This window comes from Corapipo altera, unplaced genomic scaffold (genome assembly GCF_003945725.1).
Source record: "Corapipo altera isolate COAL_440 unplaced genomic scaffold, ASM394572v1 146, whole genome shotgun sequence".
NCBI classification, from domain to species: domain Eukaryota; kingdom Metazoa; phylum Chordata; class Aves; order Passeriformes; family Pipridae; genus Corapipo; species Corapipo altera.
The window spans coordinates 1441896-1466745 of NW_020884981.1; the positions used below are offsets into that span (position 1 = coordinate 1441896).

The 24850-nt window shown below is 43.1% G+C and overlaps 1 protein-coding gene and 1 long non-coding RNA gene across 6 annotated transcripts; both read left to right on the forward strand.

Moving 5' to 3' along the window:
- On the forward strand, positions 1-24579 carry GLYR1 (glyoxylate reductase 1 homolog). Of its 5 annotated transcripts, none has more exons than XM_027665805.1 (16): positions 1-106; positions 1999-2035; positions 3173-3252; positions 9083-9221; positions 9790-10032; positions 13075-13161; positions 14019-14075; positions 15130-15180; positions 15309-15382; positions 17175-17274; positions 18369-18479; positions 18784-18885; positions 19813-19975; positions 20364-20543; positions 21033-21157; positions 21520-24579. In XM_027665805.1, the coding sequence occupies exons 1-16, from the start codon at positions 69-71 to the stop codon at positions 21592-21594; spliced, it is 1662 nt and encodes a 553-aa protein (XP_027521606.1). In that variant the 5' UTR covers positions 1-68; the 3' UTR covers positions 21595-24579. The 5 variants fall into 5 exon arrangements, with proteins under 5 accessions (XP_027521606.1, XP_027521608.1, XP_027521611.1 ...); XM_027665807.1 differs by having other exon boundaries at positions 18787-18885; positions 21520-21947; XM_027665810.1 differs by lacking the exon at positions 9790-10032 and having other exon boundaries at positions 21520-21947.
- On the forward strand, positions 10039-12697 carry LOC113957932. Its single transcript, XR_003531330.1, has 3 exons — positions 10039-10751; positions 11104-11105; positions 12687-12697. It is a non-coding gene; the product is annotated as an uncharacterized LOC113957932 (long non-coding RNA).
- Positions 24580-24850: the final 271 nt, after the last annotated feature.

Sequence of the window (24850 nt, forward strand, 5' to 3'; positions counted from 1 at the left end):
ACGGCCCCGCCCCATGGGCGCGGCCCCCGGTCCCGGCAGCACCCGCGCGGCCCGGCGGTGTCGGTAAGATGGCGGCCGTGAGTCTGAGGCTCGGAGACCTGGTGTGGTGAGTGGCGGCGCGCCCCGGGCGGGCCCGCGGGCGAGCGCCGGAGCGTGGCGGGCTGAGCGCCTCTCGCGGAATGAGGCTGCGGCTGCGGCGGCGGAGGAGACGCAGGCGGGGCGGCGACGGGGCTGTGCCCGGCCCGGAGAGCGGCGCGGCCGGAGCTGGGTCGGGCCGGGCGCGCCGGGCGCCGTCAGCCCGGCGCCGTGGGGGACTCCGGGGAGCGGCTGCGGACAGGGCGGGGCTGGGCAGGGCAGAGCGGTGGGGCCGCTGCGGGGCCCCGGGTGTCGCCGGCGCCGTCCCGCGGGCGGTGTGAGGGGGGCGGCGGGAGGCGGCCCGGGAACACCGGACTGGGCTGGGCCAGCGCCGAAGGCTGCCGGGGGTGTCGCATGGAGGAAGGAAGCTGTGTAGGATAGAAGGGTGAGGGGAGCGGAACGGAGGGGCGAGCGCTGCGAGGCTCGGTCGGAAGCACGGGCTCACCTCCCAAGGGAGGCGAGAAGGAACAGGGGTTAGTCAGGAGGTGTTTCGGGAGAGCCATGACACCGTTTTTTGGCAGTGCTTTAATGAACCAACACAACAATATCCTGGAAAACAGCGTTTCTTTGTAGGTTGGGGTGTCCCCGTGGGAATCCCCGGAAGCCATTTCCCCTTTTCACTCCGATCTTACCCTCAGACAGTCAGATCTGTGATCTTTTTGTTTCCTGGTTGGGAGACCTGAGGGCATTCCATGATTAAGTGGCTCTGCTGTGCTGAATGGGCCAGGTTGTCCTGCCAGGGCTCCAAGAAGTAGTTAATTCCCAACACACAAGTGCATGCATCTGTATTTATATCCCAGATAAAAAGAAGTGCCTGCTCCAGGCTGTGACAACTGCAGCTTCTCATCTGAAAAATTGGCAGTGCTGGGAAGTTGTCTAATTTATATGGCAAAGTAAGTAAAGATTGCTTACTTTTAGCAAATCTCCTTTTTTCAGATGAGAATTTGGGGAGTGACTGCTGTCCCTGGAGCTGTCACAGGGAACTTTAACAATCAGACAGCAGCAGCAGAAAGGGTTTGCTGGATGTCTCATTTGGTACAAGCGTGTGTGAGACATGATCACAGTTCCTGGCAGCGTTCCTGCCTGCCTGTGGTTGCTGAGTCCATCTTGAGGGGCTGCTGTGCCACTGTCTGAGAGGTTTTGTGTCAGGGCCCCACAGGTTCTTTGCCAGTCTCTTGCAAGACAATGATTGACGAGGTTTTGTGAACACTGCAGCCTGAGTTAGTGACAAGGGTGAAATGAGGATAAAGCTGCCATGCTAAGGGCTAAGACTGGTGTATCTTCCTTCTCTGTAAGTATTTCTAGTGTTGTCTAGTTTTCGTAATGGAGACCTTTGCAAATGTAGGAAGGAAACTTTTGTGCCTTTTTTTAATGGCTCTTCATATCTTTAGCACGTGTCACTGTGGTGGTAGTGGAACACCTGCTGGGAGAATCCTGTGAGAACGCAGAACCTCAGCTCTCTGAGCTGGGAGTCGATGGCTGCTCTGCTCACAGACTGCTCTGGACAGGTGGATAGACGTTCCCAACCTGAACTTTGCTCTGACTGCATGCATCAGTGCTTTTATCCAGCTCCTTGTGAAGGAATCTCCACTCTTAGAGTGCTACAGTTCCTGTTACTCTTGTGTGTTGCAGGCAGCAGCTGTGCTGCTGCTCTTTTCTTCAGTTCTGACAGTGCAGCGAGGTCAGACTGTTCAGAGCCTGCATTAGGTGCATATGTCAGTCTTGTGTCCTGCCTTGCACAGAAGGTTTTGACTGCAAGTTGTAACTCTCCTAATATATAAAGTGTGAGATAATGTGAAAAGGCAGATACTGGAATAGGTTTTTTGTCTAGTTCTAGTGCCTAATACTTTCTTTTTTATCTAGGGGGAAGCTGGGTCGTTATCCTCCATGGCCAGGAAAGGTGAGGTTTGTTTGCTTTTATTGTTGCTTTCTTTGTTTTTGGTGGTTTTTATTTGTTTGCTTGCTTTTGCATTTTCCTTCTGTGTAGGGAAAACTTTGCCTGAAGGCATTTCAGTTGTTGATTAATGCTGGTTTTCTTATTTATTTGTTTTTTAATCACACACCCCACAAATCTAAACTTTGAACCAGGCCTTATTTGATCTAGAAGTTCAACCTGTCACTAACAGCTGGTAATTCAGATGGAATAAAAAGCGACAGAGAGCCAGCTCTGGAGCTCTGGAACTGATTGTGTTTCCCAGATTTAGTTATTTAATCCCTGTCACTTTCTGTAAGACAGAAAGGTTTTTTTTCCTTCCATAGTAAGTTGGTTAACTATACTGTGTTTAATAATAGAAATTAGGAGTCTGGCTTCTCAAGATACTGTTAGAGCTATGATTTTTGAGTACTAATTCTGGGGGTAGTGAGTAGTTAAACTTTCTCTTTTGGTTAAGCTGTTTTTTTTTCTGGTGAAAGATTAAAAATAATTGAATTTTATGTGCCATTTCTATTATTTCTACTTCTCTGAAAGAACTTTCTTACATTTTTGGTGTCAGTGTGAGGGCTAAGCATGCTGAGATAACAGCATGAGTCTGGGAAAAAGCTTGTCAATTTGGCTGGCAATCATAAAAGTTTGGTTACTGGATCAAGTTAACACCAGATTCCTTTACAGGTGTCATCTGTGTAACTGAATGACAGCTTTTCTCCTTACTAATATTTTAAACTTGATAAGCAATGTATTCTGGGAGTAAAGACAAAGTTTAAATTTAAATTTCAAAGGTTACGTGAGTGGAGCAAACTTTTATTCGTGCCTTTGTCTTTAATTTTACAAAAGGTGGCCAGCTTATCTATTGGGGCTGGGGAGTAGAAAACCCCACTCGGAATGCAGTTTGGGTACTTTTTCACTCTGCTGCAGCATTCCCATGTCCAAGGAAATACTTGAGTTACATATTTACTTGAAAAACTTATAGCAGATTCCAGTTCTCTTCCTAGTCAGATTAAAAAAAAAAAATCTGCAATAGCTGTAAGACAGGACAGTAAAATCACAGAGTATAAATCTATCATTATGTGCTTTTTAACTTTCACTTCTAATCACCTTCAGATTGTTAATCCACCTAAAGATCTGAAGAAACCTCGTGGAAAAAAGTGCTTCTTTGTGAAGTTTTTTGGAACAGAAGATCAGTATGTACCTGCTTGTTTTCATCAGGGGAAAACACTATTAAGTGGATCTTTTGTAGAAGAACTATTTATTAACACAGTGCAATGTAACTTCTTAAAGGATTATCTTTGAACCACACAGAAAAAAACATTCAACTATTATTGCATGCTACAGCTGCTCATGGGGGTGTATGAAGACTGAAAAGACTTACATAGTCGGGTTAGGATTTGAGTTGCTGCTGTGAGGGCAAGTCCTTGGTAGCTTGCCATTTTTAGGGGAGTAAATGTGATGTGACTGGGTTAGATTTTAGCATGTAACCATGTATGAGAAAGGTACAGGTCCAAGTATGCTTTTTTTTTTCTGCCAGAGGAATAAAATTAACTGTATAATTGCCATTTGTGAAAGAATATACTGTCCTACCTGGTAACCAAAAACATTCTTGCTGTTCTTGGGGAAGTCTTTACAGTACAGGAAAGCCAAAACTGTTGTAGACTTCCTTTTTGCAAGGCAGAGTTTATTGAGTTCAAATGTGTACAAAATCGTAGTTGTCTTAAATAATTGCAAACTAGGGAGAAAAAAACAACAAAAAAAGCCTGAAACTGAAAATTATTTTGCTAATTTTTCAGTTTTCCTCTTTATTTTCTGCTATTTCACATTAAGTCATGTGATAAAGAAGGAAATTGCAAATATCTATGGAAGACTAGAGAATCCTTTACTTCTTGGAAAAAAAGGTAACAAGAACTGAGACCATTTAATGAACGTTTTTAAGGAAATTATTTTTGACCACTAGATTATTTTTGCTTCATACTTAAAAATATTTTTCCATTAAGAACTGAGGTCTAAACTGGATGGAGTAGAAGTGAATGCTGTGTGCAAAAGGGAACTTTTGGATCTCTAGTTACTTGAGGCAGGTGAAAGTTGATTTGAGGGCAGAGAAGGTTTTTTAGTGATGTTATTAAACATGGTTGTTTGAGCTAGTAAGTTCTGAAAGTTGAGGAGATAGACTGTTTCTGTCCTGATTGTTCTTGATTCTTGTATTTCACATTATTGAATCAAATACAGATTTTTTTTTTTTTTTGTATTAAGACAAGTTTGGGAAAAGTGGTCAAATGTCTGGGGTACTGTAGCTGAGACTGACAACGTGATTGCAAATGAAGAGTTCAGAGCTGCAAAATAATCAGGATTTATTACAGGATTCTAGAGCTCTGGCTGGGGCAAATCCAGTCATCTGGCACGGTAAGGTAGTGTGGTTGTTGTAGTGTCACCCCCTCCCCCCATCTCCAGCTTGTGATATTTAATCATTTCCTGCTAGATAATCATGAATTAGAAATTTGCTTGCTTTGACTGGTATACCCTACCTGAAAATTAAATAGAAATAAACGCCACCCCTTTTCTTTTAAAATAATGTTGATAGACAGAAGAGAGAGAAGCTTCTGTGCCTTTTCTGTCCTGACTTGGAACTTCAAAAGGCTGTGCTGGTTAGAACTGTAGTGTTCTAACCAGTGTGCTGCTTGAGAAAATCTTCATGTTTGAACATAATCAACAAACCAAATCAGGAGAAATTTAAATGATTTTGCTTAAAATGTGAGCTGTTTGGAAGTAAAAATGGGGGTGCATGTTTGTGAGCAGAGCAGAGGGGTGAATAAAAACATACTGATGAGTTTGGTAGTGGTTTTTGTGTAGTGTACCGGTTTTGGTTATTTGTGACATTCTTGCCAGTTTAGGATACAACATAGAGGAAATGTGTTTTCCTTCTCCTGCAGATAGAATACTGGGATGTACTGGCCCAGTGCAGTGCTTCAGTGACTTAGGAGAGTAGATTAACTGGAAGGCTGTGAGTAGTTTTGGCCCAAGACACACAAGTGAGAGCATGAGTGCATTCAGACTGTGCTCCAAGTCCTGGCTATTGATAAATTTTCTGCTGAGCTCTGTGCTCCATATGCTTGTTATGTTGGTGGTGTTAGTTGCTTCTGTGACTTTCAAAGTAAAGTTTTTCTGGAAGGTAAGGGTTCTCTACCCATGGAAGCAGATTTTCCTTGTGATTAAACTGAAGTAAATACACATGTGCTTTACCACAGTGAAAGCCACCTCAAAATTCATAGTAGGGATGTAATATCCATGTCTGGATCTAAGCAATTGCCTTAATTGTGATGCACACACTCATGTAATGTCTCTTTATTACTTTGTGCTCCAAACTGGTAAAGAGATGTTTCTAGTCTGCCTTGGAGTTGTTTTTCTGAGTGTCTCTTCCCCTTACCACCCTCCTCCCTCTTTATATATTCCCTTACAACCAAATGGACTTGCAAGTCCGTATATCAAAGTCTTAACAGGAAGTTGGAGCACCCCAACTCACAACCTTTTTGAAGCATCAGTGCAAAACTAAATGTGGTGAGGTCAAGGGGCACTTCCTGACTTAATATATCAAGACAAAAATGGAGGAAACTTGCAATCCAAGATAAGTGTAGTGATCCGCAGCCTTTTTCCATCAAGCGCAGTGATTTTTAGCACAGCACTCGTTGCCTTCCCATCCTCCATGTCCTCTTGGGATGCAAACACCTACCCTTTTCTTCTGCCACTCTTCTCCCTGGTTTTGAAGGAGAGAGAAATTTCAGGATGTAGTCCTTCTAAAATGTTCTTTCTGGTCCTGACATCAGGAAACACTTCTGCCCCTTACCGAGGAGGTATTTTATTGCACAAATTTGAAAAATATAATACTTAATTTCTTTCAGTATTGCCCTCCTTCTTGTTTTCTTCTGCTAAATAACCTCTCTTTTATTCTTATTTAGTCGTTTTTTTGTGGTTTTTTTTCTAGAAGTTTACATATAAAATTCCAGAGTTCAGTTATTTGAATTATTTTACTGATGAAGGTTGGGATATTTTCTTTTAACAGAAGGAAACCGATCTTAATTCGTCTTGTGTGCTCACACACTGGGCTTGTAAATAATCAAGCAATTTTCTTTTGACTTTCAGAACTGGTTGTGTTAGCATTTAGTGTGGGCATTTAAAGTGTTACAGTCTAAAGTGATGAATTTTTCCCCGGACTGTTGTAAGTAATAGAAATTTGGAGATACAGTGCCACTGTTTTCCAGCCCTAACTATAAGATTTGCAAAAAGGGAGTATTGGTGGGTATTCCTCCATCTCATTTCTCCAGTTTATCATTAGGAGTTGGTATCTTTAGACAGGAAGAGAGTGACTGGAACGATGAGGTTTTTAATGTCTCCATGTCTGTGCTGATATCTCTGTATCACTGTTTCTGTGCAGCTCCAGGTCACAGTCATACTTGCCTCTTCTTATTCTAAGTCTTGATTTTGTTCATATTTACATGTGTAGTGTTTTTGTAAGAGTGATATTTTGGAGAGGATGAGGAACAGCGTGGAGAAATGAATAGAGAAACCCATTGCTAATGGGTATCTTCATTAGATCTTTTCACTTTCCATGTAGCCCATTCTGTACAGATACCTGGTGACTGTGCAGCGGTATGAACACAATTTCATCTTAAATATGACATCTTCAGAGATGTCACTAATGTTTTTTCTCAGGTATTGATTCATTGCTGAGTCAGGAGAGACATAGTAGCTCCTTTTATGTGTAGTATCCTTGAGGTCTCTTATCTAAATATTGGCCTTCATTGGCCTTGAGGGTACTGAGATCTTGTGTATAAACATGAATGATTTTGTTTGGTGAAAAGTTCTTTTGTTTTCAAGTGTTTGAAACACTGCATGTAATTGCTTTATGGATATCTGATGTCCAAAGACACATTCATCTCTTATAGGAGGTTGTCCAGGTAGGTGATGCACAAAGAATAAACTGGAAAGGAAAAGACTGATTTTTTTTTTTTTTTAAAATTTATTTTTAATTGAGGCAAGAATTAAGATTGTTTTTCACTTACTAGTTTGAGCTTTCTAATTCTTTGTCCTAGTGGATCACAAGTACCAAAATGCACCTTCGAAGAATGGAACCAAAAAGCTTTGCGCTTCAGGCTTTCTCCAGATCAAAAGGAAAAGGAACGAGAAAGGAAACCAGTGAACATGTGCAGTGAGGAGGGATAGGATGAGCAGAAACCTAAGAGAATGCCTTGAAAGAAAGAAGTTATTTTTGTTTAGAAATTTAATCTTGCAGCAACATTTAACACGCTTTTTTGTTTTATAATGTGCTCCAGAATTTTGTTTCCTTTTTATACGTAATGAAAGGCTTCTCATGAGCTGATGCTGTGTGGTATCTAGGGGTGTTTGTCCCTGTGTGTCACACAGGCAGGCTTTACAGTGGGAGGGAATTTTAAATTGTCTTTCACAGTGATGTCTGGGCAGCTGGGAGGGATTCCCTGAGTCTAGTCTGGAATGGAATGATTTGACTTGTATTACATTATGTCAGTTCTTATGAAGACGATGTAAAGTGAGTGAAAGGATTCAGCTTTGCATGCAGGAAAACTGGGTTCTGTGGAAAGAGTGCTGGCATTTTCCAGTCAGTTCTAGTAGGAGGTCTCCTCTCTGCAAATGAGACCCAAAAATTTTGTTTACTATAGGCAAGCTGATTCCTGACTACAAAGGGTGGCTAATGCAAAATATTACTATTATTATTATTTACCATTTTCACCTTCATGTTTGCTTTAACTGTATGACATGGCGCTTACAGTGTCTGAAACAGCAGCTATTAAATCACTTCACTTCTAGCAGGAGCAGGACTGCACTGGAGAATACTTAAAACCTGTAATCGTGGCTAGTCAATGTAACATAGGGATGTCTGGGGATGAGAGAAAATCTGATTGCCCCATTTTTTCTGTGTGCTAAGAAGCTGTGGTGGCCATCCTAGCTCAGGAAAAGGTTTTTAAAACTTAAACAGTTCTGTTTTCGGTAGGATGGAAATAGCTTTGTAACAGTGTGGCTGATAAGCCTAGGCTTGAACCTGGAGAGGGAGAAAGGTTGATTTAATCTCTGAAAGTCATAAGGGATTCAGGCATCAAGGGAAGCAAAGACATTCCCCTAAGCTGAAGTAAAAGAGTGGTCGAAGTGCTTGTTTTCCTAAAGGAAAGTGGAGTTGCCACCCTGTACTTGACAACTTAACCATTTGGTAAACGTCAAGAATTTGTATTTAGCAGGAGTGGAAACAGGGAAATAATTTGATTTTCCTCACAGGACTCCAGTCAGGTTAATACTCTGCTACCGTACCAATCAGTTTATCTTAAAATATCAACAGTGAAGAAAACAGTTCTTTTTCCTCAAAAACAAGAACATTGCTTTCATGCAGAGTATCAGGGTACATCAGAGATATGTTCAGCGATGAGATGTGGCTTTTGCAACTCATTTTGTTTGTGGTCAGCCCTATTGTGAAATGCAGAATTTTGAGGGACTTTTTCCTACACCTTTTTAGACACTTTTGTGCACAGTATATTTTAGCCAGGGATTGATGGCCGAGAATTGTTATGTAGACTTTGCTTTCAACAACTCCTGGAGCAGATTCATGTTATTCATGGCTACTTCACATGGAGGTGTGGGAGTGTGGGTGTTCCTCCTGGTGAAACAAGAGCAGTCACTGGGCTACCATTGTTCTAAACATGGCCTGTGATCACATCCAAAAGTTGTCTTGCTGATAGAGAATATGACTGATGTTTAGAGTGGGGCACGGCTAGAATGAGAGGAGATAAAACTTAAAAAGAAACAAAGTTAAAGTGCCAGAAGAAAGTTCTCAGTGAATGCAGAAATAGCAACCTCTGAGGTTGTAAGATAGCAAGCGAGTTTGGGCTGCTGTCATCAGTGGTTCTGGGGAAAGAAAGTGTATCTATGTGTTTCTGAAAGTGGGATGATTGTGAAAGCTGCTGTTTGGAGAATATAACTAAATTCTTTTTTTGTTTCAAGTGCTTGGATCAAAGTGGAACAGCTGAAGCCTTATCACGCTCACAAAGAGGAAATGATCAAGATTAATAAGGGTAAGCGCTTCCAGCAAGCTGTGGATGCTGTAGAGGAGTTTCTTAGAAAAACCAAAGGCAAGGACCAGGTGAGTGGGTTCTTTTTCACTGTATGCATCAAAGTAGGTCTTGGCATGAACAATGGTTAGATGCGTTTTTATGTGAAAGAAGTTTGTTGCCTCTGGCAAGTTGAGAGTGGTTTTGTTTTCCTTCCTTTGGTTTTCGGGTTTATTTCTTATCCTCTCTTCTTCCTCATTTAATCTTGTTTGGTGGGGAAAAATGTTTTGTTAAACTGCTGGAGCAACTGAAGTGGCTAATTGATTTGCTCGTGGTAAATCAGTCTTAAGTCTTGGAATAGAATTTGATATCTACTAATCTTGTTTTCAGTGTGTTGGAAGTGCGCACACTGCCAGTAAGTCTACAGGTGACCTGTTCTGTTACGTGCTTGCTTAAACTGATGTGTTTTTGCAGGAGAACTAACCAGGAACTTCACTCACTGATTCCAAAGGACTAAGAGAGATCTAGTTTTCAAGTCACTGTGCTGTTGTTTTGCTTGATAGTAATCAGCACAGGGTCCTTCACATCCTTGGTTTTGCATGAAAATCATTCCATCTCTTCTCTTCTTTCCTTACCATCTTCTATTCTGTAATCTCTCAGGCGTCTTCCCATAACTCCACTGAAGAGAAGAATCGGCGTAATTCCAGTGAAGAAAGAGGCAAGCAATCCGCTGGTGAAGAGAAACGCAAGGCCAGTTTGTCTGAAGGAAAGGTGAAGAAGGGCACAGGGGAAGGAAAAAAGAGGGTCTCTTCTGTCTCATCAGAGAGAGGATCAAAGTCACCCTTGAAAAGAGCCCAGGATCAGAGCCCCCGAAAGCGGGGGCGTCCGCCCAAGGATGAGAAGGTTTGTGTTGTGCATGTCCGCCAGTGCCTGTGGACTTGGCAGCTGGACTTGAGGGCTGACTGGCACCTTGACTAACAGGCCAGCAGGAAGAGTCAGTTCAGTATCCCTTTTTTTTTTTACACTGTTCCATATTGCTCCTCCTAGAACATTTGACTGCCTGATACCTTTGGCAAGCACATTGTTGATTCTTCCTGTGATTTTTACCCATTAGTTACTGTGAGTGGGTCTTTGAGAGGGCCTTGAAAGCTGTATCATGAGACTTTTCATCTTGCCATTCTTTGAGTTCAGTTTGTGTGGTAAGGATTAGTGAAGAGATATGGGTCTTCATCTGATTCTTGACTTCTCCCATCTCATCTGTTTCCTATGATCAGGTGATTGGTAGTTGGTCCATTTCACCCTCAGGACTTACAGAGGCTGAAGTATTCTTAGGGGGTAGAGCTTAAAGAAGAAACTTGTAGCCTGGGAAATCCACCAGAAGAATTAAATGTATTCATTTCAGCTTCTGTGCTACAGGGTATGTTTCCATCCTCCATTATAAAGGTCTGACCTTGGAGCATTATTATTTTATCCCCATTACTTCCCTGATACTTCTGGATGCTGTACCAGCAGTGATAGCAACCAATGCTTTGTCTACCCTCATCTAGAGTTCTAGCCTTTTTTTTTTGTGGAACTCGTGGTTATGGTCTAGATCTTCCTTTTCCAAATGGATATTTATTTTGGTGGATTATTATGAGGCATATGCTCCATCAGAGACTACACCTGAAGATGACTGGGAGACTTCAGCTGATACACCATGCAGCAGCCTGCTTGCTCACCTGCTTCAGAGGGATCACATTGTGCTTCACAGTCTTTGCCTTCGGTGCACGTCAGGATGCAAGTCAAGATTGTGGTCTTGGCTCTCCAGAACTATGAATGGATTTGCCTTTGCTGATTGAACAGCAAACTCTTTCTTGATGTGATAAAATGAAGCTGATCATCTCGGATATTAGCTGTGAAGGAATCATAGAATAGAGTCACAGTATATCCTGGTTTGGAAGGGCTACACAAGGATCATCTAGTCCAACTCCTAAGGAGTTGAAGGAAATACTGGCTCTTTTTTAGAGCCAGCGTCTGTGAAATCAGACTGCACAACAGAGCCCATCAGTTTCTGCTTCTGAGGGGAGTTGGAGAAAAGGAGGAATGGATGCATATATGTGAATTCTGACTAATAATTACTGAACTTGTGACTTGACTGATCCAGAAAAATGCTTCACTGGTGACATAACTTTAACTTTTCTAAGTGTCTTCCTATGAGCATGTTGTGTCTCCACATAATTCTGTTACTATGAGCCATGGGGCCTTTTTTTTTCACTTGCAAAGTGCTGCTGTGTCTTTGAGCTAGCTTCATTCCAAAATCCATCAAAACTAATGGCTGGGAGAATTCTGGTTGTGCTGACACAATGTATGCCTAGGTTTTACTGTGTTAGCTACCTCAGGCCTTCGGAGTGCTTTGAGAGAGTTGTAGTAGGCATTATTTTACTGGCACATGGCAGTGGAGAGGTTTTAAACTTACCACAAAGGGGTGGCCAGCTGTGTGATAAGTGCCTGGCCACAGACAGGGAAAATAAGCAGGGTAAGGTAGGAAAGTAAGCCTTATAGCTTCTGGGAAGTGACAATTAAAGAAATTGCCATGAAAATATAACAGTGCTACCTTAATACTGCTTTTCAGCCTATGACAATTTAAAAATTTTAAAATCTTGTCTTCTTGCCTGGTTCTCATAAGTTCCCCACATTCTTTACCCTTAGGGTCGAAAACATTAATGTCGTTGTCCTGAATTAATACAGTGCTGGGATTTGTTTAGTTGGGTTTTTTTTTCCCTATCACAGTCCAAATTCTGGCTTTCCAAGCAATAAGGATGCATAAAATTCAAGAATCTAGTTGTTGCCCAGGTGTGCCCTATCTAGAAAGACTCTGTAGCCATAGATGATCATCCACATACTCTTATTTTTAAGCTTATATGAATATTTTCAAAGGACCAATAGAACTTCTTAGGCATCAAGGCATTCAATTGCTTTACCAATTGAAACAGCAGTGTGCTGTCTAAGAGAATTTTAGTATGCAGGACTCTGCCTAGACACTTTTAAGTTTGCAGTCTGATGTCTACGTTGTCCTTGCTAACACTTGGACAGTCGCATCGATCCGGATTACCTCCAGGAGTCTTACTCTGACCTTTTTTTACAAACAGTGCTCTTCTCTTGTGCTTCTGTGTGGACATTAAGGTATATTTTGCATTTTCAGGAAGTAATTTTGGAGGGGAGATAATGGGATTCCATTTCTGCACCCTCATTTCAGGAAGACAGCACATACTGTGCAGGAGTCCTGCACATTCTCTTCATGTAACATAAAGACCTGTGTGTCTATAGCGCATGTCTGTGACCTATTTCAACCTGTATGTCTTGGGGAAATAAAAGATAAAATTTAATCTGCTCAACAGTGAAAACCTCAATGTGTTAAGTACTATCATGAACTACAAACCAGGGTCGGTTGAGTGGATGGGACAGCCCACATACAGTTTGTTTCACAGATTCTGCAGACTTAAGCACATGTGGCTGTTGGCCTTTTATTTTGAAGGTTCTCCTGATAACAGGTAGGCTATTCTTTTGTGACAGGGCAGGATCAGAAGAGTTTAGACTTCTACTTGTAATGATGTTCTTCACCCATTTGCTAAGCTTTTTGCATTCCACCAGAAGAAAATACTGGATCAAGTGTGTTCGTTTGCTTCTCTGCTCATTGCATGAGCGCACAAGTGCAATGATTCCTCTTAGGTATGAAGAATGGACTCTCCAGAAGCCATAACTGTGTTGAATTCCTTCATTGGCAGTTCGTATTTTCCTCACCTCACCTGTGTTGATAATACAATGAATGCTATGGGAAGGCCCGTGAAATGGAAGGCGTTGGTAGTGCTTTCAGAACTCTGTATGTGTGCTCGTATGATCAACGTGCTGTGGCCAGCCCCTGAGCCAGGTTGTAATCTCTTTCTAATCCTCCTTCTGTCTCCTCAGGACCTCACAATTCCAGAATCAAGTACAGTGAAGAGAGTGATGACTGGAACAGTAGCTGGATTTAAATGGCCACCAAGTGTCAGTGAGGTGAGAAGCTTTACAACACAGAAGATCTAGGAACCAAGTTTGGTTCTGAGAGCCTTGTGTGTGGCTGTAAAACAGCAAGATCTTATCTTCCTTGTGTCAGAACATTCTGCACAGAACATAGCTGGACAATATCCCAGGCAGTTCAGAAGTATGCTGGGATTCACACTTAACTTGCTGTACTTACTTTTGCACTTCTTGTTTCAAAACTATTTCTTGGACTGAATTCCCCAAATTGGAGGTAATGTGGATAGTGTCTCCCTGACTTGGTACTCTCATATGGGGTGGTTTCATTTGATTTTCTTCATAAGCAGCTTTGAAAACCTGTCAGTTTTGCGCATAAATAAGTGATCAGCAAAGCAGAGTAAGAGCAGCCTGACTCCAGGCTACTGTATACGATGCTCACTGGAGAGGTGAAGTACCTGGGCCTGTACTCCTCGTTGCTGTTAGTAGGGTTTGCCTGGCATGTGGCATTGCTATGTGTAACCTCCAGCCAGTTCCCAGACTGCTGTTCTAAGGAGTTCCTTGAAAGGTGAAAAATAAATGTTTTCATTCCCCTAGGAGGGGAAGAAGCAGGATATGAATTTTCTTCCTCCCATATTACTCTTGCTCATGTACTTCTCTGGTTTTCCTACAGATATCCAAAAATGAGGAATTTGGTTTGAATGGCTTGGGTTTTGAGAATGAAACACAGTGTAAACTGCTTAATTGAAACAGGCTGCTTCAGACAGTTGATACATTTTATATTTTCCACCTTAAGCTATTGTTCTTATGCAGCTTGGGAGAGCAAGGGAATTGTGCTGTTGTTGCTCAGTGACTTTCTGGGAATGTTTCTGAGGCTGTACTTGCTCTCTTTGTAGCCCGCGAAGGACAGTGATCCACACTTTCATCACTTCCTGCTGAGCCAGACAGAGAAGGTGAGGATTTGACAGACAGGATCATGCTCCTGGTCTGTCTAGCTTGGCATCCTGCCCTTTGCTGGGGCTGAGTACAAGGAGTATGTGTAAAGAGCTCCAGAATTCTGTTTTTTGAGGGCTAGTGGCAATTAGATTGCAATCTTGTAGTTCAATTACTTTCCAGCCTTAAGGTTTAGAGTGATTTAGCATTGAGTACAGTGAATAGTTTTAAGTAATTAAAGATCATGGAGCACTAGGTTTTGACAGATCTATTGTAATAAAGTCTGTAGAATGAAGATTGGTGGGCAGGAAAAGCTGTTTTTCTGTTTGAGAATCCTGCTGTTTGATTGTTTTTGATGGCTGTCCTGTCAGTTTCCTCATCTGGATGGGCTTGTCAACTCACTGAATGTTGCAGGAGAATTTCCAGAACTAGAAAAGCTCTTTGTAAGATATAGCAAATTTATCTCCCAAGAGTCAGAAGCCTTGCAGGATTTTATATTCAGCAGTGAACATCAGGAGGAAAAGGAAAGATCAGTTTAATGTAAAAGGATTTATATCTCGCTGAGGATCTGGGCAGAGTTAGAAGGCTTAAGAGCTGCTAACAGTTTTAATCTAGACAAGCTCACAGTAAGCAGCATGGGAAGGAGCAGCCTTTGTAGAAAGCCACGTGCCTTCTCGTGTTAACCAGAAGGTTTTGCTTCTACTGCTGCAGAGACATGGTGAGCGTAGATGTGAGGTTGCTCCATTCAGAGAGCTAAATGTGGGAGCAGGGATGCCCTGCATTTTGGGGTCTCCAGAGCAGCCTGTCATAGGACCTACAGAAGGGAGTTTGCAGGACCTCTGTTAGAAGACAGGCTGAATTGCTGGGGCAGGGTGGGAAAGGATGACCTAATATGTTGCAATAGGGTTTTGGTTTTATTTTTTCCCCTTCAGGGAAGCCCCAGAGTTGTCTTGCTTTGCAGATGGTGGTGGGTGGGTGGGCTGCCTGTTCCTATGGAACAAGGATATGGTCTGTTTGCTCAGCAGAGCAAGTCAGCACTGTCCTTCTCCTGAATGCTTTGTCTTCTCTATACAGCCAGCTGTCTGCTATCAAGCCATCACAAAGAAGCTGAAGGTTTGTGAAGAGGTAAGGCAAATCTTGGTTTTGATGGATTTTCCCTATTGTTGTGAGGCCTTGCAGTTCCTCCAGAGCTGTGCATTCTATTTTTTTTATTATTTTTTTCCCCCTCTTTCCACCCCACCCCACTCCCCCAGGAGACAGGATCCACCTCCATCCAGGCAGCAGACAGCACAGCAGTCAATGGCAGCATCACGCCTACAGACAAAAAGTAAGATCTCCAACACACTTCAGCCATTTCCCTTTCTCTCCTTCACAGCTCACACATGCAGCCACTGTCCAGCCAGTCACTGCGAATGAATAAACCTGACATTTCCCTCCAACTACACATCTCCTCTGTCCTTGTATGAAACTCTGATCTAGGGGCAAAGGGGAGGGAGGCAGCTAAAAACAAAGGGGACTGTACAGTACAATACTCAGAATAAATTGTGTCCTGGATACATCTGCAATTTGGGGTGTTTCTACAGTTGCCCTATGCACAAGGTCCCACTGCAGGGCGTTAGCAGCAGTATTCTTGAGTGTTACATGAGGTAGGAAGATAAAAGGGGATCTGTCACCGGTAGTGCCTTGCAGTTGACTGGGGTTGTTTAATCACTCTCTTGGGCATGCAGAAGACAAGAGGAAGAGGGAGGTGCGTTCTCCCATCACAAGACCTTTGCTGTGTAGCACGTGAGCTTTCTGGTTTCTTTTAAACACCCCCTTTCTCCTTCATAGAGTGAGAGAAGCCGAACTTGAGCTTCCTGTTTCACTCTGTAACTTCCGCTCTGTTCAAATTGAGTTCAGGCCACTCCTGCTGTTTGCCGTTTGGGCTGCTCTCATGGGATGTCAGTTCTCACCAGTACTCCAGGGGAACCAAAATAACAATGAAGCTGTTCAGGTAAAACAGTCTCTCAGGAAAGTGTGGCTCAGAGGTGGGTTTGGAAAGGAGTATCTCTGCTGGTCTAGAGACTTGAGAATAGGTGGACCTTGTTTTGGCTGCATAGGGAGCCTGTGGTGACTTGCTCTGCCCTGTCTGAATTAGTTTGCTTGAAGAAAAGGCAGCATGGCTAGCTGAGAAAGGACAAGGTGGTTTGTGAAAGCTACAGTGCAACTGCTAATTCTGCTGAGGTAACTGGGGGATTGCCACGTAGCTTTCATTGTGAAGTTACATCAGACGTGTAGCTCAGTGCTTTGAAATCTCTCCTAGAGCTGTGGGTTTTGCAGGAAGCTGCATGATGGATAAAAGGGTCCTTGCAGCAATATCTGCAAAGGAATTCCTGCTGCAGGTGACTGTAAGGATGGAACTTGTTGGCACATTGTCTTTTTCTCGAATGAGGGGAGCAAAACTCTTTCCAGCTTGGGGGTGGAGGAGGAGGGGAAGGCAGCTGCTGTCTGGGACTCATTGTGACCTGCACTGGCCTAATACTTCCTCTCTTCCTGTTTGAAATCACAGCTGTAGAGCAGGGACTAGATCTTGGGTCTGTGCATGATGCTTACCCCAGTAGTCCTTGCTAGGCTTTATTAAAATAAATATTGTAATGTATCATTCAGTTATATATACAAGCATTGTATGTGTGACAACTTTAAAACCAGAAAATTAATTAGAGAAGCACCTGCTGATCTCTAAATGTTCCCTTTAACTTCAGTGAGGCAATGGCTGGCAACAGAAAGCACACAAACAGCAATTTTAATAAAACAAACAAAAAACCACGAACCAAGCCCCCCCCAAAACCAAAAAGAGCCCAGACCACTCAAACCTTTAATATTTATGTGATCTTCTGAAGTTAGGGTGAAGACTTTCTCCAGGAAATTGTTAGGGATGCTTGGTAAGCAAAATAAATCCCAGCTTGATTTTAAAGCTCAGTATCTGCCCATTCTAGCTTTGGCTGCACTGGAACATGTTTGGGGATTATTTTTTTTTTTTGCTGATGATGCTCCAGAGTTTACTCTTCATTATATTCAGCACCATGAGAGATGAACACCTACTGCTTTCTCTTGCATTCACGTTTATCTCTACCCCTCAGGATAGGATTTCTGGGCCTTGGCCTGATGGGAAGTGGCATTGTCTCCAACTTGCTGAAGATGGGTCACACTGTCACTGTCTGGAACCGGACTGCTGAGAAGGTAGGCATGTGCCTGAACCTTTCTTAAGCATGCAGTTCCCCCTGTAGCTTAGGGAGGCCTGAGGTCATCTGTCGGTGGTGCCTGGGAGAGGATGCCAAAGAAACACAAGGATGCACTTGCTACCTTTTTCTGTTCCTGTTTCCTAGGTGCTTGTCAGTGGGCACTTGTGACCAGATGCAGTTGTGGGCTGTTCTCGTGTGGTCACTTTACATTACCAGTCCCACCCCACTGCCATTTTGTACGAGAGCAGAGAGTTGTCAGAAAAATTAAACCCTTGTATATGAGTTGGGAATTGGGATGTGATATGTCTCTGGAAATACTGCTGATGTGAATATCCAGTGTTACGCCAAAAAGGCCAGGTATGGGGGGGAGTTATCCCAGGAGAGGTGTGGTAAGATGTACTGCTCAACCACAGCTTTGTCTACATCCATTTTTGCAGTAACAAGGGTTCTGTTGGAAACCTGCTGTGTCAACAGACCAGGATGAGAAGGGTTTTATGGGGGCATTCAAAGCGAAGATGGAGCTTATATTGCGCTCACATTCTCAACAGTGTTACTCTTTGTAGTGGAGGAGGAAAAGTAGGTATCTGGGGGAGATGTACTCGGATGATGCTGTGCAATATCGAAGCAGGAAGGGCCCTGTAGTTACTTAGTTAAAAGGGTTTAAAAGATTTATCTTTTTTTAATAGCAAAACATGACTGGTATGAGAGGATAAGGTAAGAATGAGCTAAGATTTGAAGCAGCAGGCTGCTGAAACACATCAGTCTCAGCTGTGCATATTCCTGTTTAGTGTCCAGTAACACCTTTTTCTCTGTTCTTTTTCCAATTTTTTTCCTTAATATCTCTTCCCAAACCCACAACATTCTTATCGTTTCACCTAAGTGTTTTCTTTCAAAGTTCTTCACCTGGAGTTTCAGAAAAGTTCTGTATGTGTGTGTGGACAAAGCAAGGGAAGACGACCAAGTTGCTGTGTAATTAACGTGCCTGACTGTTTCAGAGTTGTGTCCAGCAGTGAGGTTTGTTTCAGCAAAATGCAAAGAACCCATTTGCTCTGTACTTAATTTTTCTTACCTTTGGATTTGTGCCTTTTACAGTGTGATTTGTTCATCCAGGAGGGTGCACGGCTGGGAAGAACCCCTGCTGAAGTTGTCTCCACATGTGACATCACCTTTGCCTGCGTTTCAGATCCAAAAGCAGCAAAGGATGTAAGGATTAGCTCTTATTTTACCTCCGCTGGTTAGACTATGGGATGCAGTCACTGAATGCCAGTTCTGATTCCTGCTAACCACAGCAGCCTGGGTAATTGTAGATGCTGAATAGTGCAGCTGTGTAAAAATAAACGTCCAAACAAAAATCATACTTTTTAAAAACCAACCCTTTGAGGACAGGTTCTGATTCCCCTCTGGTGGTCTGCCACTGCAGTGCCAGGCTCACCTGGCCTCCTGTCCTGCAGGATTGGGGTTTCTCTGCAGACACCCTATTGCTTTACCGCTCTTCTGTTCTCCACAGCTGGTGCTTGGTCCGAGTGGAGTGTTGCAGGGGATTCGCCCGGGGAAGTGTTATGTGGATATGTCCACCGTGGATGCAGACACAGTCACAGAGCTGGCCCAGGTAATCACTGAACTGAGCCTCTTAACACCTGTGATTCAGAAGCAGTTCGTGTTGCTTCAGGCGGTTTATTACCTGTTGGGCTTCTTTTGGGAGACTCTCAAGTTCCAGGCAAATTAGACAAAATAATGTGTCAAATCTTGACCAGCAAACAGAGTTGGATGAGATGTTCCCTGGTGATACCAGCAAACCTGTAGATTTGGCAGGTCTGTTAGCTGGCATCAAGTGTAAACAGACAGACAAATTTTGATCTCTTAAGAGGTATTTATAGCCAGATTGGTATTCTGTCGCAAACTGGATGGTAAAGTCCTGTCTGGATTAATAAATGTAGTTAAATTGATAGAATGCATAACCTCCTTAGTTAAGATGTTCTGGGAAGAAAGAATGCCCTCATGTTTCATTCTGTAGAAATATAATAGAGAGGATTTCTGTAGAAGTGTTCTGATTACTTCTGCTGTGGTATCAGATGTGTTGGTGATGCAGTAGTGTGTAGCATCAGTTTGGAGAATAAAAATCATACGTATTAGTAAACCTCTGGCTGAAGAGATCTGTCAAATGCCTTTCCTCTCTGGGGAGAAGGGGGAAAATACCCCAGCGGTCAATCTTCTGATACTCCCACACCACATGTACACCTTCAGCACTGGTCCCTTGGCCAGTACAGGGTGCCATGGCTAAAGCATGTCAGTTCAGCTGTTTAAAACATGCACAATAGTGATGGGTGCAGGAAGGTCTTGCTGGAGTGTGAGGGCAACTTTTGGTCTTAAGTATCCTTTATAGGATACAGTGCATCACGTGTTAGTGCTTTCCTCTCCTGGTTATATGTTAGAGCTGTTTGTTCTGCTTTAAAATTCTGTCCTCAGGGGCAGGAATGCTCTGAGTGATGTTCCTGCTGCTGTCCATGCACAGCTAAACAGAGATGTTCTTTTCCAGGTGATAGTGTCCCGGGGTGGTCGCTTTCTGGAAGCACCAGTCTCAGGAAACCAGCAGCTCTCTAATGATGGGATGCTTGTGATCCTGGCAGCTGGTGACAGGGGTTTATATGAGGACTGCAGCAGCTGTTTCCAAGCCATGGGGAAGACCTCTTTTTTCCTAGGTAATTGAAATACAGCAGTTTCTTAGTTCCTTCCAGCAAGGGGTCTGAGGCGGATATGTGATTTGTTTCTTGTCTCCTTGGGCAATGTGGGAAATTGGCCTGCTCCTCTGGAACTTGGCCAGTTTCAGAGCCTGCAGGCTAAGGTTTCTTTTTTGAATACTGTCTCACTTTAGAGGATCTGTGATGCTTTTGGTTTTAAATCATATTTTGTTACGATTTCTCCCTTCCTTTGAGTGCTTGAAAAATGAGAACTTTTTCTGAAATCTTTCAGGGGAAGCTACTGAGTGCTTGATGCAAAGAGTCTAGTGGTGTTACTGCTATGTGGGCTGGGGGAGCAGGGCTGCTGTTTCTCTTCTGGAGGAATCTCAATGATGTTTTTCACTCCCAGGTGAGGTAGGGAATGCTGCCAAGATGATGCTGATTGTGAACATGGTCCAAGGCAGCTTCATGGCAACAATAGCAGAAGGACTGACTTTGGCTCAAGTGACTGGCCAGTCCCAGCAGACCCTTCTGGATATCCTCAATCAGGGACAACTTGCCAGCATCTTCCTGGACCAGAAGTGCCAAAGTAAAGTTCTCTTATATTGTTTTATTATAGGGCATTTGTTACAACCTAGCAGCATTTCAGCTAGTGGCAGAAAGGGAGAAATAAGTGTCCCATCTTCATCAGCTTGGGATTATGGTTATTTTAAGCATTTTGGAGATGCAGATCTGAGTTCCATTCCTTCCCCTTCATAGCCAGGGCTACTGAGAATATGAATTAGGACTGCCTAGTGCTTGAGTTAGGATTTCATTGGGGCAGGGTAGCAGGTGAAATGGAGGGTAAGCTGCTTAGAAATCTGAGGTCACTTTGTCAGTGGGCAATAGTGACATCATCTCCTGCAACCAGATGATGTCGCTATTGACATCATAGTGTAGATAGAGAATAGAGAAACAGGAGAGCTAAAAGTAGTGATCAGCAAGGGAAAGGGAGATGGGTATTGAATTTCAGCCCTTTGCAACATGGGCTTGGCTTACTTTTGTTATGCTTACTTTTTGCATGCATTCCTCTCAACAGATATCTTACAAGGAAACTTTAAACCTGATTTCTACCTGAAATACATACAGAAGGATCTTAGATTAGCTATTGCACTGGGCGATTCTGTCAACCACCCAACTCCCATGGCAGCTGCTGCCAACGAGGTAAGAGTTGTCCAGTGTTCAGACATGTGTTCTTCATCTATTCAGCAGAGCAATTTGTCCACAAGAGATGCAAATCTAAGAATTACATAATCTCTAATACAAAGAAACAGTGATTGAAATATATTTTGACTAGGGTGACATTGGATTTGTTTTGATTGTAGAAGCCCTTAGAATGTCACATCAGGAAACACAGATGGCCTCAACAAGACCTGCAGATCAGAATCATTCTGATCTGCACTGCTCTGATTACTTGACATACTGTGCAGTTCTCTGATTGCAGTGGCCAACAAGGGAATTTTTCTGCTGGGGAAAGGCTTCACTTAAGTGCAGGCTCTGATCCTTTTCTGATTTCTGTTCTCTAGGTCTATAAACGAGCAAAAGCATTGGACCAATCTGACAACGACATGTCTGCAGTCTACAGGGCCTACATCCATTAGGCTGCACCCTTCTTACTGTTCATACGATGATTATTGATTAATATTATTATGATACTGGGTTTTAACTCTGGACCAGTCCATCTCTGTCTTTCCATTTCCTTTTATACACAGACTTTGAGACCTGCCACCAAGGCAGCTGCTGCGGTGAGCCTTCCCCTGTGGCAGGAGGTGGGGAGGAGGGGGCTCGGATTGTTGCAGTCTAATTAGAAAAGTCCATGCCATGCACTGATAGTCATGGGACGGAACAGCGGCAATTGTTCAGAAGCTCTGAGGCAACTCTCCCAGAAACCCGCTGCTTGGCTGCTTTTATTTTTCTCCTTTTTTTTTTGCTTGTCCAAGATGCTGTTTCTAACAACCCCTTTTCTCCTTTGCTGTGAAATAATGTGTATGTTGGACTCTCTGCATCAAGGAGACAGATGACAAACACCCCATCTGCCTGTGAATATCACTCAAGTCCTTGGTCCCAAGTAAGGTGAGGAGCATTCCTGTTAATTGGCACTGTTAGAGAACAGAGCACCTCCCGTGGAGGAGAAGGGCAGTTCCAGAGGGTAATGGAGGTTGCATGCAACACTGTCATGATTCTATTCTTTTTAAACTTCCACCTCCCCTGCACCTTAATGGAGGAATTCCTGTACTGTTAAAGACAACACATTGAATCCATGTCTTCCCCTGTACAGACAGCTATAGCTTAGGGAACACAAATGGTACTGAAAATGGGAGAATGCCAGTGTCAATGAGCCTCCTAAAAGGCTAATCACAGCCCATCCAAGACAGATTGGAGAGCAACATGTTTGCATAGAAAACTGCAGGAGAAGCACAGAGCCGAAAACTGGGCTAGAGATTTTACTTGCTCATGGCCTTAGCTTATGTTCTGCTACTTCTTGCTTTTTTTTTTTAACCCTTGTAGTCCCTAATTACAAAGGTGTCTTGGATTATAGCACTGTCATAAGCAGAGTGATGAGTCTGAAAGGGGCGAGAAGAATGATCCAAGAGGTTAAGAATCCTGAGCTCCTTTCCACGGTCTCTGGCCTTTGCATGGTTGTTACATCTCTCAGCCTGATTGCCCATCTGTAAAGGTGGGTGATGATTACCTACCTCATAGGGATACTTTTGTGTACTGACTAGTGATCTTTATACATGTCAGATTTTCCATACATGTTCTTAGTGTTCCTGCTCTGGGTACAAAGTAGCACAGCATGAGCCTTTTCCCTGAAACTGTGACTTTGCTTGTGGACAGATACCAACTTCTAGAAAGAACAGTAACTAAAATGGGGGAGGGAAAGACCACTGCTGAGCTTTAGTTTAGAAATGGGTGACATGAACTGCACAGATGCCAAGGCTAGAGATCAGAGATGCTCTCAGTGTTGATAGCAGAGCAACCAAGAGTCCAAAGGATGCCTGTCTCTCAAAATGTGCAGGGTGGGGTTTTTTTCGTTTGTTTGTTTGTTTTTTAAATTCTCAGCCTTTTAAAAGTGTTCTTGCATTTTAGATTTTAGAGTTAGAAAAATACCAAGTGAGAAACTTTTGGCCAAAATCACTTCTTGGTGGCACAGTCTCCTTCCTTCCTTGGGCTGGGATTCTGAAAGGAAAAGGAACAGATTCAAATTAGGCTGAGTTCCTTTAAATCCCTAAGGTCTGCTCTTCCCACTCTTTTTTCTTTTTTTTTTTTTTTTTTTTTTTTATTCCTAGGAACTTAATGGCTGTGTAAGGAAATTTCCCCTGGATTAGAATTTCTTCCCAATCCCGCTTTGTGCAGTGTATGCGTATGGTTCAGGGGCACCTTGTTAAGAAACAGAGTATCAGATACTCATTTTGAATCACAACATCTAATGCCTCATGCTCTAAATGTTACTTTGAGTATTTCACCTCCTGTGATCTCTGTTCTTTTTGGGCTCATGCTGTGTTCTGCATTACTTATGTCCTATGGTGAACACCTGGCAAAAGAGCTGTCAGACCTCACTGCCCGTTGGTCAGTGTGTGTGAGCGATGCTAGTCGTACATCCGTGTTCCTTTGACAGTGCCGCTGCCGTCCTGCATGTAGGTATCCATGTTAAAAGGCACAGAAATGTGCCCAGGATAACCAGCCATTGACCTGCTTTGACACACTGCGCTTCCCCATCCACATCTCCGCTGTTTAGCACCTGAAGTCCTTGGTTAAACATGCCACAGGAAGGAAATCACTCAAACGGATTATGCATTGAGGGCATCTGGGGGAAATTGTGGGTTTGCAGGTAGGAGATGAGACTACAGATTTTAGAGTGGAAAATTTTTGGGAGGAAGAGGGAGGTACTGTCTCAAGCGCAATTTAGAGTGAACTGTGCCGAGCCAGTGCAGCAGCATCCCCTATGTGTTCCCTGCCCTTTTGGGCCAGAGTGAAGGTGAATGGGTCTGCGCAAAGGTAATGGAGGATCTTCTTCTCTGTTACTTTGTGGTGCCTCTGGATACAGTGAGAATGCAAAAGGAGCTCTCAAGTCCTGTGACAGGTGTTTCATAGTGAATTCCAAGAACTGGTCCCTAGGCAGCTCACTACTGCAGGGTTTGTTTTCCAGAAATACTGCATTTCCCAGAATGAATATGATTATTTCTGTGGGAGTGGTGGGTACAGGCTAATTCAACACTGTAATTTGTCCTGGGAAGGTCTGACTGCAGCTTTGGGCTGATGTCCAGTGAGAGTGGCTGTAGAGTAGCTGTGGTGCTGCCTGGCCAGCTGTACAGTCACAGGTGTGCCAGGGAGGAGCAGAAGGAGACCAAGAGCTCTTATGTGGCTGTGAAGTGAGGAGGAGGGATGGAAATGGGGAAAACCAGACTGTTCCAGATGCCTGTTGAGATTGCTATCAGTCTCAGTAGGATTCTTGTATTTATGTCTGTAGCCTCTGAACATGGACCTCAATCTGTTTCCTAGGCCTGAGATTTGGGGGAGGGGAGTGAGGGAAGCAGTGGATTGAGAGATGCTCTAATAAAACTAGCTAGTCAATGTTGTCTTAATATCGTTGACAATTCTGTAAAGTTTCTTTTTATGAGGATTTGTTTTAGCAATTTGCTTTCTTCTGACTCCCTCCTTTTTAAAGAGAAAATGTGACACTTGTGAAAAGCTTGTAAGAAAAGCAACTTCCTTTTTCCTCAATGATAGATCCTATAGTTCATTAAGGTTGTGAATTTTTATTTTCTTGCCTTGTTTTTAATTAACGTTTGTCATTCAGAATAGGATGTGTGGAAAATGTTTAAATGGCAAAACAGGTTTTTTTGTTTGTTTTTT

Coding starts and splice junctions, on each gene's coding strand:
- GLYR1 (XM_027665805.1), top strand. CDS start 69: ATGGCGGCCGTGAGTCTGAGGCTCGGAGACCTGGTGTG. Junction 14,076..15,129: donor TGCTGAGCCAGACAGAGAAG/GTGAGGATTTGA, acceptor TTCTCTATACAG/CCAGCTGTCTGCTATCAAGC. Junction 18,480..18,783: donor ATCCAAAAGCAGCAAAGGAT/GTAAGGATTAGC, acceptor TGTTCTCCACAG/CTGGTGCTTGGTCCGAGTGG.